Genomic DNA, 14,943 nt, shown 5'->3' on the forward strand with positions numbered 1-14,943 from the left:
AATTATGTATCAATTTGATTAATAAAAAATTCCTTAGAATTATTGACTATTAAATACTAAAAATAATACCTATTATGTCAAACATGAATTTATGTTACAATTAATTTCACGTCGTTTTTTTTTTATAGAAAATTATAAAATATTTTTTATCAAATTTTTTGTCATCTATGTGCTTATTAGTAATTATATGTGACTACATTAGTTGGAGACATCAAATTAAGTTTCATAAAGGATAATTTGAACAACTTATGCAATAACTATGATGAAATTGTAGAATGAGATGAACTTGGATAAGCATGAAAGCGCATGAAAATCAGCAATGAATGCTCATGTCTGGTATTCGGTGAGGCTCTTCCAAAGCATGGAAAAGGGAGGGCCCAAGAAAGAGGGGGAGGAGGGGGGGGGACCATCCCAAACGAACCCATGCAAGCCAGCCAGCCTCAGCACCGGAGCGCCACCTCGGCAAGGCGCGCCGCCACGTAGACAGGCGGCTGAGAGATGCGCCAAGTCAGCAGGGAGAGGGTCAGGGAGACGCTAAGAGCAAGCAAGACGAAGGGAAGAAAAGGGAAGGAAAGGAGCAGGGGAACCTAGGAGAGAGAGGGAAGGAAAGGAGCAGGGGAACCTAGGAGAGAGAGGGAAGGAAAGGAGCAGGGGAACCTAGGAGAGAGAGGGAAGGAGAGAGAGGGAAGGGAAGAAGGGGAAGGGAAAGAAAGGTGGAGAGGTGGAGGCGATGGGGGGCGATGATGATCTCACGCAGGCAAACGCGGCACCTAAAATTCCAAAAGGGGCGAAAGAAACAAGTGAGAGAGAAGAGAGGGAGTGAGAGGGAGTGAGAGGGAGGGAGATGGAAGAGGGAAGAACCACAACTACCAGTGGAGCCTTGAGAGCCTCGACTTTAGTGTAACAAGCCAGGCAGGGAGGGTATGGCATGGTATGGCATCCCGGAGCTGGCTGCCTGCTGGAAGGAAGAAGATAGGAGGACGAGGAGGAGGAAGAAGAAGAGGAAGTAAGGAAGGGACGAAGGGAGGAAATGAAGGACCAGCTAAGCAAATAAGCCCAAGCTTGGCCTGCCTTCCCTCCTCCTCCTCCATTGCTTGCTCGCATGCTTGCTTATGTCCATGCCCCGCCATGGACACAACCATCAAACCACCACCCGCAACCAATGCCAAGCTCCTCCTTCTCTGCTACCGCACTCACTCTATTTTCCCTCGCCGCTTTTCTTCCCTGACCTCATCAACTTGTTTACTGCTGCCACGCCCTGTGCCCCCTGTAACTTTTCCCATCCCCGACCTCAACCCAACCCTCCACCCCAATCTCAATTAATCTTCTCTGCTCCAAACCCTAGACTGTGTCTTCTTTTGTCCTCGCGCTCTGGATGTTGCTCCTTCGTTCATGTGCTGGCGGACATCACTGGGGCGAGAGTCAAATGTGAGGCTACTTGGCGCGTCTGTGCCTCTGGACGCAATCTCGGACTTTTATAGCATGGAATGGGTGGTGTGTTTGCGAGAGAGCTTGGAGATTATTTTAGGTTGGTGACTAGGGTTTTGACTGACAGGTGAGCGGTTTCGAGGGAATTGAAAAGGGCGGAGGGGAAGTGCAGAGGTGATCAGCACTGGATTTCGACATTGAGGGAAGTAGTGGCAAACAGCGTTTTGCGCCGGTTGCGAGGGGAGGTGGAAAGCCAAGTGGAAGAGGGCTGCTTGTTTGAGGGCGGGAATGAGAAGTGGCTGTGGAGTGTAAGCATCAGTTTTTGCACACAATGTGGGTGCGGTCGCCGGAGAATGGATCTCCCGCGCAGGAATACGATTCTCCAAGTCGGAGTCAGGTTTCTGATGAAACCGACTACAGCCAAGGTTTGTGCGTTTTATTCAGCGTCGAATAAATACTGCTATGTTTTTGGTTTGATTGGTCTTAATTGTTATTTTTCGTTAGGGTCTGTATTCAATAATGGCGCTTTTGGGCTTCTGTTGTCGTCGCGGAGTTCGGAGTTTTGCGGGCTTTCAATTTTTTCGATGTTGTTCCTTCTTGCCCCGAATAATTTCGATGATTGATGATTAATCTGGATTTTCAGATGACTGGCGAATCAATGGACACGCTGAACTGGAGGCTGAAAGGCACGCTGTGATTCGGCCTGAAATGACCCTGAAGAGGAAGAGAGTGCCAATAGAAGCATACGCAGGTTCTAATTCTGCCCCCAGACATGATGCGGACAGCAATGATGAGGAGGAAGAAGAAGATGATTATGATGTTCGTCAGGATTACTATGAAGAGAGCCATCCCAATCGTGGTGATTCCTATGACGAACCTGCAAAAGATTTTTATCATGATCAATCTGGCGGAGGTTTATATCGTGAGCCTTCCGCAGAAGGCTCCTATCGAGAGCACTATCAAGGGGGCTCATATCTTGAGCAATCCGCAGGGGGTTCTTACCATGAGCAGTCTGGAGGAGATTCCTATCGCGAGCATTCTGACGAGCACTCTTATCGTGAACAATCTGAAGGTGGTTCCTATCGGGATCAATCTGAAGAACGTTCCTATCACGAACAATCTGGAGGTTCTGATCACGAAATAGGACCACAACGGCCTCAGTCGCATCAGAAAGCATTTCATTTAAAGAGTGCTGCATCACTTCCTAGTAACATGGAGAAAGGACCGGGTACTTATTTGGTCTTAGAGGATGGCGTTGAATTTCAAATTCCTCAGTATTATGACGAACTCGCTCTGTCCCTTCACCTTCCTCCTTTTAACGCACTGCAAATTGAAGAGAAGGTTGTGTATGGCCGACTCAAAGCAACTGCTTTTTTCGCAATTATGGATGCGGATCCCTGGGCACAGCTATGGCGAAAACAGTATGAGATGGGGGAGTGCCGGGGTAAATGTTTTGACAAGGAAAATAAGCGGAGGTTGCTTGAGAAGAGAAGATTCGGATTACAGGTGGTCCCTTCTCTTCCTCGTGAAACTACACACCTATTTGCGTAGCTACAATACGCCTTCCCGTGGATTTTAGGTAGTTCTGCGTTTTGTAAAGTCTGGTTGAATACCAATTTTTGACGGAGTCGTTTAAAGTTTAGGTGATCGACTCAAGTGTGATGATGAACCCACCGCCAGTGGAATACCACGATGAAGAAGTGGGCGTTACTTCTGAGGTTGGGTCTCTGGGCGAATCTCTAGTCATATATCGTCAAATATCAACCGACAGTGGTCAAAGCAGACGGTGTGAAGTGAAAGTTCTTGAACACGGCGACGGCTATGAGGTATTGTACCATGTTTACTAACGCTCTGTGTTTATTCAGATTCTTTTATTAGGAGGGATATATGATTCGGAAATAACAACTTGCATGACATGCAACAGATCGTGGAGCGAAGAAAGCCCAAGATTGAACCTGTGAAACGAGACCCCGAGGAGGTAGCATTAGAAGATTCCGAGAAAATCGGAAGGTATTGGGTGAATCTGGTCAGAAAAGATTTGCCGAGGCATCACAAGTATTTTGTAGCCTATTACAAAAAGCAGATACAAGATGTAAAGCGAGTAGCAGAAATCTGCCAAAGAGAGGTAAGACATGAGGCGGCTATGGTAATCTTTGGTCTGATGTGATTACCTACCGTCAGATTAATTCTGATTCATTCGTTGCTTCTCAATTTTGGAGTTATTTGCACAACGAAAGTGACACCATCTCTTAAGAACGTTTATTTTAGAATTTTATTGAATGTAGGGATTTGAAATTTATTCTAGAATGTAGGGTGATTGTTAACCTCTCTAGTCTGTGGTTCTTAGGTCAAAAGTCGCAATGTGCGGTCATTGAAAGTAATGAAAGCTGCTCCCGTCAGAACGAGGAGGCTGGCTCGTGATATGATCATTTTTTGGAAGAAGTGGGACAAAGAACAGGTCTGTAGTTCTCAGCATTCTTTGCTTTTTATTTGTTGTATTACCTTGGATGGGCGATTACATAGTCCGCGAAACTAATCTAAGTACGAAAGAATATGATACCTTGCATTATGTGTTCTGCCTTTGAAGATTTATATATTGAGCATTTGTGATCTTGTTGATTGTAGGTGATTTCTTCCGCTCGATTTCGATGTTGTCTAATTTTATACACCACTGATTGATTGTGCCCTGCAGTGATTATAGTTACATGTTGTTCGATGCAAATGGGTTTGGTTTGCGGTTTCTATTTTACGTGCGTTTTTGATGAGTTGTTGATGGGTTTGAAATTCTCTTGGGCCCAGATTGAAGTTAGGAAAAGGGAGGAGAAGGAAGCTGCTGAAGCTCTCAAACGTGACCAAGAGCTCCGGGAAGCTAAGCGTCAACAGCAGCGACTCAACTTTCTTCTCACACAAACGGAGCTCTACAGTCATTTTATGCAAAACAAGACGTCTAACACGACTGCTGCACAAGCTTCCCAGGATGCTCTGCGTGATCTTGATACGAATATGAATTCGGAGGAAGGTTCTCTGAGTGTCGAGGATGCTGAAGAGGAGGCCGCTTTGAAAGAGGAAGCCGTGAGAGCAGCTAAATTAGCTGCTGCTCAGCAGAGAAATCGAACAAATGATTTTGATAGTGAGAGTGAAAGGCTTCGTACAGCCGCTGGTGGAGATGAGGCGGGTGAAGGAGCTGAAGACATGGATCTTCTACACCCGTACGTGCTGTTTTGCACTCTGGCTATTACCTTCTAGCTTGAATTTGTTAAAAAGCTCACATAGTTTAGGAGTCAATGGGCACAGCTGGAATTGTTATTTGTGTTCTCTAACTTTTTCTTCTTATCATGGTTACGTAGGTCGACAATGCCAACTACTTCCTCCGTTCAGCAGCCCAAAATGTTCCAAGGCATTTTGAAAGAGTATCAGCTAAAGGGTTTGCAGTGGCTTGTTAATTGCTATGAACAGGTTCGAAGTCTGGGTTGTGTAATTTATTACAAGCTAACTTGTTATGTGCTGGAGTGCTATCCTGAATATCTTTGCTGTATTAACTCGTGTTATTTTGGCTTCGTCGTTTTTGAAATGTTCAGGTTGGAATTTTGCAGACAGTTAGCTGTTTTATTCTCTCTTATCTACATTTGTTGCTTGTCTACTGATCGTGTCTTGTTCGAACCAGGGCCTAAATGGTATACTGGCAGACGAGATGGGTCTTGGCAAAACAATTCAAGCTATGGCTTTTCTTGGACATTTAGCGGAGGTAATGATCTTGATTCACAATGAATACGTTTAGTTCAATTAATTATTATTATTGTTATAATCAGAATCTGTCATACAGAATTTCGTTATTTGTAAACACAATGTGAGAAGTGTCGGCGAATGAAATTTGCACGCAGATTTTTATGTTGTGTCGTGACCTGCTGTGCAGGAGAAAAACATATGGGGTCCTTTCCTAGTAGTGGCGCCAGCATCTGTTCTGAACAATTGGGCAGACGAGTTGAACCGTTTTTGCCCTGACTTGAGGATCCTTCCTTACTGGGGAGCACTAAATGAAAGGATTGTGCTTCGAAAAAACATGAATCCTAATCGGCTTTATCGCAGGCAAGGACTGAACTATTGATGGATTTATTCTTCATGTGATTTGGAATGAGAATTCACGGCCTTTGTGACAAGAAATTTATGATGGGTTTTTCGTATTTCAGGGAAGCAGGATTTCACGTGCTAATTACAAGCTATCAACTTCTTGTGTCGGATGAGAAATACTTTCGACGCGTGAAATGGCAATACATGGTCCTTGACGAAGCTCAGGCAATTAAAAGCGCCAGCAGGTGAGGTGTCACTGTGCAGTGGGAATTGATTGTGACGAAATATATCTAAAGTCAACCCTCGATATGGCATTCTGGTACATCGTGACTGTATGCTTGTCCACTTCCAACTTGTTTGTGGTCAAGGTCTTTTCGTCAAAGGTCCTATGATGGCAGTCTCCAGAGACGAGCATGTGTCCAAACATGATTGGAGTTGCTGTAGTTATGATCCTTAACATACCCTTACATGTGTTCTAATTGGAATGTTACAGTTTGCGATGGAAAACCCTTCTTAGTTTCAACTGTCGAAATCGTCTTCTTTTGACGGGAACGCCCATTCAAAATAGTATGGCCGAGCTCTGGGCCCTTTTGCATTTTATCATGCCTACTCTTTTTGATAGCCATGATCAGTTCAATGAATGGTTTTCGAAGGGGTAAACACTGAACTTTCTTTTAATACACGTGTTAAAACTTCATATTCTCAGCGATGATGTTAATATGGTTGCTGCCATTCTTATTTTGGCAAGGATAGGTTCAGTATGACGTATGCTTTATCTTTGTGGCAGAGAGCTTGTGTAACTTTGTACTTGGATTAAGCGTGCATTAGATGTATAAAACTTTTGTGGTGACTGTTTTGGTTGTATTCTATTTTTATATTCAATGGATATATCATGTTTCTCGTATCTGGTGATTTTATAAAAGTAGCGTTAAGAGGATTGAAGTTTGTTGAATCTAAATTTTAACCTTTTGATATGTCTTAACTCTTTGATTATGCTGACCTACAACTGCATATTTTTGGGTGCAGGATCGAAGGACATGCAGAGCATGGTGGAACACTTAACGAGCACCAACTCACTCGCCTGGTACATCCCATTCCTTAGGTTGGGTTAAGTTTCTTTTATGCGAGTTGCAAGAGGGATAGATTATTCGATCAAGATGAATTCAGTTAGATGTTGTGATATTAGAATGATCTTTTGTACTATTACTTCGCATTTAAGTAGTCTACTTGTGTCTTTTCAAGTTGGGATATTAGAACTCACATATGGACGTAATGATTTTTCATTAGCGGATTTAGGCTGATTTAAATTTTCTTCTGCTGAAGCGACATACTGATGTTTGTGGAATTAAGATTGCTAACTCTCATTATACCTCATTGCAGCACTCAATTTTGAAACCATTCATGTTGCGGCGAGTGAAAAAGGATGTGATTACAGAAATGACCAGTAAGAAAGAAGTAATGGTTCCGTGCTATCTAAGTTCCCGACAACAGGCTTTTTATCGAGCCATCAAGAATAAGATATCAGTCGCTGACCTCTTTGGGAATGGGGGTCAGCTCAATGACAAGAAGGTTCTCAATCTTATGAATATTGTCATTCAGCTACGAAAGGTGCGGGTTTAACTTATTAGTAGTTTCATCGTTTTGAGAGACTTTTTTATTTTATTTTATTTTTTCTTCTGATGGCTGGGTTTGATGTCTCCTCAGTTCCTCTCAACTTAACATGCGCTCTAAGGCTGCCGAGGGTGGTTATTGTTTTGGTTATTACATGTCAGGTTTGTAACCACCCAGAGTTATTTGAACGGAATGAAGGACAGTCTTCAGTACACTTTGCAGCTGTACCACATTCTCTTCCTCCACCTCCTTTTGGAGAGTTGGAGGATGTCCATTATGCAGGAGGCCTCAACCCCGTGTCATTCAAGGTACTAGTCTTGTTCCTGAAGATCGTTCAATTTTTTTTCGAGCTCATCATTAGAGATTTTTCATCCTGAGATGTATCGCGAAAGGCATTTTGTGATGGATTTCGCATACACTTAGTTTTTATAGGCCTGATACTTTTCTTTATTGTCAAGGTCATTTCATGGGGAATACTGATGGACTGAATTCTTTTATAGAGTACTACCCATAGTTATTGCAATTTGTCAGAAATGCTGATATGTAGAGATGCTCGATTGTCTTGCAGATTCCCAAACTTCTGTATAGAGATGGAATGCGCTGCTTGCCTACCGAGAGCTCTGGATCTACTCAAGGCTTCGTTGAGAAATGGCTTAAAGCTCGTTTAAGTGTTTTCTCACCAGACTATGTATATTCGTCTTCTGTGGGGGACAGTAAAAGAACTGATTTTGATGAGAGATCATCTCGCAGTGGAGCGTTTGGGTTTATTCGAATGCTCGGTCTTTCAGCTGCGGAAACTTCATTCCTAGCCAGGGCACCCTGTTTAGAAAGTTGCTTATTTGCCTTATTACAATTACAAGAATCATTTTCTGTAGAATGTTATGGGGACCTGAGCAAGATTAAAGTATTAAATGAACACAGAACAGCTGTTCATAGCAATGGGTCCTCAGCTGGGAACCACTTGAGAAGTTCTATGGATTCATTCGATAATGATGACAGCAGGGATGCAAAGACGAGATGTGTGCAGAGGATGTTAATGTTACCTAGTAGAGCGGATTCACATTTTTTGAGAACAAAGCATCCATCAGGTCCAGAATTAAAACCATTTGAATCACTCGTTGTTTTACATCAGGATAGACTACTTGGTACTACCAAACTGTTACGGTCCGTACGCAACTATATGCTACCAGTGCGAGCACCACAGGTATGCGACGCGGCACTTCCAACCTATTAGAGAAAAGAGTCTGCAGTTTTTGCACCCTAGAGTTGTGATTCTTAACTTGTCTCAATCAAGGATTTTTCTTACTATACATGGGAACAATTCTTTGTAGCTGTCTATAGTTGTGTGATTGTGATGTGCTACTTTCTGTAGTGATGCTTCTGCTCACCAACTGACGTGTTTGGCTGCAGATCGATGTATCGTGTTCAGATAGAGGATTTATGTTGCAAAGAACTGAGGAGCTGGAGAACCCAAAAATGAAACGGTTCTTAGTAGGGTTTGGTCGCACTTCGGAAAACAATGGACCTTCGATGCCTCTTCCTCTGTCTGCACCCATTGAAGAAAGTGATGTTCGTGCCCGTCTTATACAGCCTTTGTCAGCAATACCTTTTCGAATATTCGGCTCTGCTCCTCCATTGCAGAGTTTCGATTTCGCTAAGATGCTCACGGTAAGAAGCTAGGTGCGACTGTGCGAAGGAATTTTATTTGTAATTTGGTGATATTACTGCCTTTTTTTCTTTTTTTGCATGAAGAACTCTGCTGTTTCTTGCAATTATGGTGGCAAACAAGTTCATATCAAACTTTTAGTCGTTGTCTCTGCTTGAATGACTTACTTTTAGTTTTTTGAATTTATTTTTGCGCGATCAATCAGCATATTTGATTTCAATTATTCTAGCAACTATTTGTCATTATCAGTTACAAATTATTGATCTGTTTTCATAAACAGGATTCTGGGAAACTGCAAACTTTGGATATATTACTGAAGCGCTTGCGGGCTGGAAACCATCGGGTGCTTCTTTTTGCTCAAATGACCAAGATGCTTAATATTCTGGAGGTTAGTTAGTTCTGACTGAGCTCGCATCTGGTTTTGAAGCGCTTTTCGATTGTGAACTCTTTTTGTGCTTCTGTGTGGTGTTGAGTTGGATCCCGGAATTCCCAGTGGCTCTGTCTTCCCACATTGCAAAAGCTCAGTGTATGAGATCTTTGATGGAAGTTCATCAATTGAAATCGTTCTGGACTGTACATACTAATGGTGGCTTGCAAATGTCTAGGACTACATGAACTATCGAAAATACAAATACTTGCGACTAGATGGTTCATCCACCATTATGGACCGTCGTGACATGGTTAATGACTTTCAACATCGGTATGCAAATCATTGCATTGCTACTTCACTCTAGGGTGACATTGTATTTTCTTTGGTTGTAATTTGAACGACTGTGTGATGCGTTCCATTTCTTCATTTATCATATATGCGGCTGAAATGATTGTCTTGTCCATGTCTACCTTGAGCATTTGGAATGCACTAGTCAGCTTGCATACACTCTTTGGTTGTCCTTAGTAAGCGCCTAGAGAATGTAAAAGTTGAGGCTTCTATGCGTGTGCAGGTCGGACATTTTTGTGTTCTTGTTAAGCACGAGAGCTGGGGGACTTGGAATCAATCTAACAGCTGCTGATACAGTTATCTTTTATGAAAGTGACTGGAATCCAACTATGGATCTTCAAGCCATGGATAGAGCCCATCGTCTTGGGCAAACGAAGGAGGTATGATACCCTGGTTTAAACAATTTAACCAGTGTCTAACTTTCTGTTTCTTTTAGAAATGCTTCTGTTTGTACCTGTATATTCCAATAATATGCTAATGTATCTGGTGGGTTCGAGCAGGTTACAGTGTACAGGTTAATATGCACAGGTACGGTTGAAGAGAAGATAATGAAACGGGCTAGCCAGAAGAACACTGTGCAACAATTGGTTATGACTGGAAATAATGCTTCGCAAGGTGATGTCTTGGAGGCAGAAGAGGTGGTCTCACTCTTATTGGACGATGCAGAGCTGGAAGCAAAGATGAAAGAGCAAGTCTCTAAGCAAGTCGTAAGTTGTTCTGTTTCGTAAGGCTTTTGTATTTGATTTCAATTACGAACGACATGATTGAGTGTATGATCTTTCATGATGAGTTTTAGTAGCAGGTTCTAAATGTACTCAAACGATGCTTGATAGAGAAGTTCAATTTAAGTTTGGAACTGCGAAAGAAATTCATGCTTTATAGTGCACTTTGAGTTTCTCATGTTTGTGTACTTACTCTTATCATGAGTTAGCTTTTTCTCATCTCAGCTTCATAAGTATTGAATCAATTCTAACTCAGTGAATAGAATTTGAAGAATTATATGTGTTTTTATTTGAGAACAGGATAAGCACGGGAGACGGAAGAAAGGATGGGCTGTAGCTGGTTCTTTAAAAGGAGTACGGTTGGATGCTGAGGGCGGTGGTGCCTCACTTGACGATGTTAACACAGCTTTGACAGGTATTGTTGAAAGTGGCGGGGCAGCCACAGTACCAGATGCTGCGCCAGATTCTAATGCTTTGGCAGTACCTGCTAATGGCAGAAAGGTCAGTGACATGATTCTTGTCTGTCTCGATGATGCCATCTTCCCGTGGTTTTGATGAGAGAAGTAGAATTTGAGCAGTGTCCTTGTTTCCAAATGTACGCGTGTTCTTGGTCAAGTCATTTAGCCATCCTGCTGTTCTTCTAGGGTTATCGGCCATCTTGTCCTTCGCCTTGGTCTAGGCTTAGACTCTGACAGAGTTGTGTCGTGTTTCTCAGAGACGAAGAAATGGAGAGGAAAAACCACCCAAACCTCCCAAAATGCCAAAGCCTGCGAAGGAGCCTAAGCCTCCAAGATCTCGCAAAGAACCTAAGCCAGTGAGGCCTCCGAAAGAGCCTAGAGAGAGAAAACCTAGAGAACCTCGTGATCCTACAACCAAACCTAGACAGCGATTCAAGAAAGGGTCATTAGGTCCTAGTGAAAGTAACTTTCCATCACCTTCTCTTGCTGGAGAGGAGAATGGGGATGGTTGTGCTGGGTCGTCTGTACCAGAAAATGGCTACTCGTTAGACGGAGGTGAAAATCATAGAGTTAATGGTGATCGTGCAGGTAATTCTAGGCCTAGCACTGGTAGCAATGATTCTTTAGACAAGGTGGTTTAAGACACCTGATCGGTTTTGGCCGTCTTGAAAGGTCTAGAAGAGAAAGTATTCTCTGCAAGACTAGGCACCACCTTGCAGCAGATTCTTATTTGGAATGAGGTGGATTGCATCTTTGTGGAATTAGACACATAGTGAGAACGGATTACTAGAGGTTTATCATCAGAGCTGCTTTGAAGGCCTAGCCGCAGCCTCTTGGATCTTGTAAACCACGTCATCTAAACCAAATAGGTGTTTGTGTGTTAGTGTCTGAAACCCAAAGATTCTATGTAACGTATACAGCACTCAATTGGAGAGTTGAGCTGCCCATGTCTTACGATTGAGAAAGGTATTCGTGGCCTCGGTTTGGCTACAATATGTTTTCATGCCATGCGAGAAGCTTAGGCATGATTGGAGTTAGCATGGCATTAGCAGGCCTGCTGTAGGAAAGTTGTATTGAACAGGGACATGTGGAATGTCTCCATGTTGACCCTTGATGTCTCTGGGTTGGTGCATCAAAGTAATTTTATCGACATTTGTGCATACTCACAATGAATATAGAATACTTGCGAGCTAGTAAACCTCTGCTGCCCTGGACTGCTAGTTGGAGAATTTATCACTTAGAGTAGTGCTTGCCGTTATTTATCATTTCACTTGGAATGCAGGTTGTAAGTATGTCCTCTATTGAACACTGGATTGTACAAACGTCTCATAATCTCATCAATTGTGTGCTGTGTTCAGTTTGGATTCTTCATCTTTGATTGTCTGGTTACTTCGTTTTTTGAAGAACCAACACATCTACTCCATTGTATTTATATTCTATACTTGAATTTTTTTGAACACAAGGCCTCTTGATAAAGAATCTTCTCCTCTATTACTTTTTATCATGCTACTTTCTAGCCAACTTACTAACCAAATTAATTTGGTTGTATTTGAGTTTCTAGTTGCTATAATTTATGTCTTTTTAAGTCACCAATTCAATTTTGAAGGACAATGGATTTAAAAATTGCCTATCGCTAGTTAGAACTACAATTGAAGAAATATATCAAATGAAGAGAGATAGATAAAATTACCTAAAGTTGGGAGGGATTAAGGATGGTTTTTATGATCATATATTTGACCATGGCTTGAGTCAACATATTATACAACCTAGAATACTAGAAGGTAATCTCCAAATTCCTACATTCATATATTAGTGAAGTTGAATATGGCAAAAGTCACCAATAATTATGTAGTGAAGCATGTTAATGAAATATGTCCATGAAGTGATATATGTCCATTGAACTTCAAGTATAATTTCACACATTAAATTAATAGACGTGTTTTTATTGCCATAGAATTGAGCAATTCTATTTAGAATGTCATGTTTTAGATGTTATGTATTTTGAGAAGAATTTTTCTAAGAATATTATGAGAATTCTTCTTTGAAATAAAGATATCTTAGATATTAAGAAGAATCTACAAATAAAATATTTATATTTATAATTGTGGCTATAAATAGCTAATCTAAAGAAAGAAAGATTGATCATATCAAACATAATATTTATAATATCAAAAGATGAAAAGAAAGAGATTTGAGACTCTATAGTTGATCAAACCACTAAAGAAGTATGTTTCTAAATTACATATAAAGATTTTACAAGAAAAACTGTCTAGATTGAAGTCTTACAATTACCATGTCTTTTTTATATAGATATTGCCAATGTTTATTTGGAATATAGAAAATAAAATAGTTGTTGGCATCATCTTAAGAGTGAGTAAAATATTTTAGAAAATTGTTGCAAAAGCTATGGATCTAGTTTTTGGAGCGGAGTTGCTTTTAAATGTGGTAGTGATTTTGGCAATTCTTGAGAAAGAAATGCCAACATTATTTCTTAGCATAATTTTTCATCTTACCCACCATCTTACTAAAGAATTATACATCCATAGTTATGTCTACATACAATAGATGTACCTCTTTGAAAGGTATATGAAAGCTCTCAAGAATTATATGACAAATTTGGCACAATCAAAAGAATGGATAGCATTAGGTTTTTAAATCAAAGAGCCTCTAAAATACATTACCAAACATATGACAAAATATAATGCTACAACAAGGCATGTAGTAGATAATGATGAAGATCCTACATTGGTTGCAAAAATCCTAGAAGAAAAATGACTACAAAAACAATGTCTATATTGTTAAAGTACTAGATTTATAGTTTTATTTGCAATAATGTACAAAAATTAGAAGAACACAAAGTATGAGTTTTTATTTTTATATGTCATCATTTTTGGACATATATATATTTTGGATTTTATGTTTGAAGATTATCAACGTAAATATATTGTATTATATAGTGAAGTTGTATGACATAGATAGTTCTAATAATAAAGTTATAATAAAGACATTTAAAAATTTGTATAATTAAAATATATTAAAAGATTTAAAAATAGTAATTTTTATATTTATATTATTATCAATTATTTTAAGAAAGTGAATGCATCTTAGTATTTGACTTTTTTGAACTTAAGTATGGAATACTTAGAAGGTTATATAATATATAATACTAAAAAGAGTAGTAATAGAAACAAAACCTTGTATATGACTTATAACAAAAATATGATTTTTGATTTTTGATTTTTTTTAAATTTCTTACATACATTATGAAGAGTATGTTGAAGACCACAAGGCGTAAATGAGATTTATGCAATGTTGTCTTAGATAAGAAAGAAGATAATTGTTGTCTTTTTTAAAAAAATGGGCGGCTCTTTTCTTATTATCAAAGTGGATCTAGAATAACATCCAAGAAGCAATAGATGTTCATAAAGATATCAATGTGGATATGTATAAATTATCAAAACCTCTTTGTACAAAAGCTAATACATATTGTGGCATGTATGCCTTTAGATATTACATCAATGTGGCAAGTGTTAAAATACCATTAAAAATAATAAATTCTTATGTAGTTATGACATTTGTGTAACTATGGACATTGAATGTTTGTAATAAGATTCCTATTATAGCTCCAATAGAAAAACTGAACAATATCTAAGAAATTTTGGAAGTAAATTCCTATGTAATTATGACATTAAAAAGATGGAGAACCAACAACCAGCAAATTCAACTCAAGAGCCATTAATTGATGACTAATTAAATGTAATATTATAATTATTAGAGCCTTCAAGATGACATAATAGAGGTGAAGAACTTCTGTCACGGATATACATAGGTACGCTAATAAATACCTATATAATTAAGTAGGGATAGATAAAAGAAGATAAAAGTAGGTTAATTTCATAAGACCTTTTAGATTAGTTTTTTAGAAGCTTTATAAATACTACTTTGACTTTACATGTGTCTGTAGTTGATTGATAGGTTAAAAACTTAATCAAAAAGCTAACCATGTATTAATAGCTTACAGAACAAGCTAACTATGTGGCATACACATAAAAAAACTTGCCTTACAAGTTAAGATATGTGTCTTGCATAGTCAATACATTTTGGAGGTCCTATAAGACATCTCCACATAGCTCCTAGTTAAGAGTATATATGGAGACAAGAATAAAGCCTTCTTCTTTCTTATCAATGCCTTTGTAGTCCTTAGTCTTGTTCCAAGTCTCTCTAGTCTTATTATTTTTAGCAACAGTCATTCTAATTTACCATTATATCACC

At 39.7% G+C, this 14,943-nt stretch overlaps 1 protein-coding gene across 1 annotated transcript; it reads left to right on the forward strand.

Annotated features, from left to right (window-relative positions):
- Window positions 1–1,293: 1,293 nt before the first annotated feature.
- On the forward strand, window positions 1,294–11,851 carry LOC112283647 (chromatin-remodeling ATPase INO80). Its single transcript, XM_024522668.3, has 23 exons — window positions 1,294–1,428; window positions 1,556–1,853; window positions 2,072–2,934; window positions 3,072–3,254; window positions 3,353–3,553; window positions 3,776–3,886; window positions 4,228–4,637; window positions 4,776–4,884; window positions 5,093–5,173; window positions 5,342–5,514; window positions 5,616–5,741; window positions 5,990–6,151; window positions 6,523–6,580; window positions 6,877–7,104; window positions 7,269–7,415; window positions 7,676–8,311; window positions 8,518–8,775; window positions 9,054–9,161; window positions 9,379–9,473; window positions 9,715–9,871; window positions 9,992–10,198; window positions 10,514–10,714; window positions 10,929–11,851. The coding sequence occupies exons 2-23, from the start codon at window positions 1,760–1,762 to the stop codon at window positions 11,310–11,312; spliced, it is 4,992 nt and encodes a 1,663-aa protein (XP_024378436.1). The 5' UTR covers window positions 1,294–1,428; window positions 1,556–1,759; the 3' UTR covers window positions 11,313–11,851.
- The last annotated feature ends 3,092 nt before the right edge of the window (window positions 11,852–14,943 follow it).

Source organism: Physcomitrium patens, chromosome 1 (genome assembly GCF_059467195.1).
Source record: "Physcomitrium patens ecotype Gransden chromosome 1, ASM5946719v1, whole genome shotgun sequence".
Lineage (NCBI taxonomy): Eukaryota > Viridiplantae > Streptophyta > Bryopsida > Funariales > Funariaceae > Physcomitrium > Physcomitrium patens.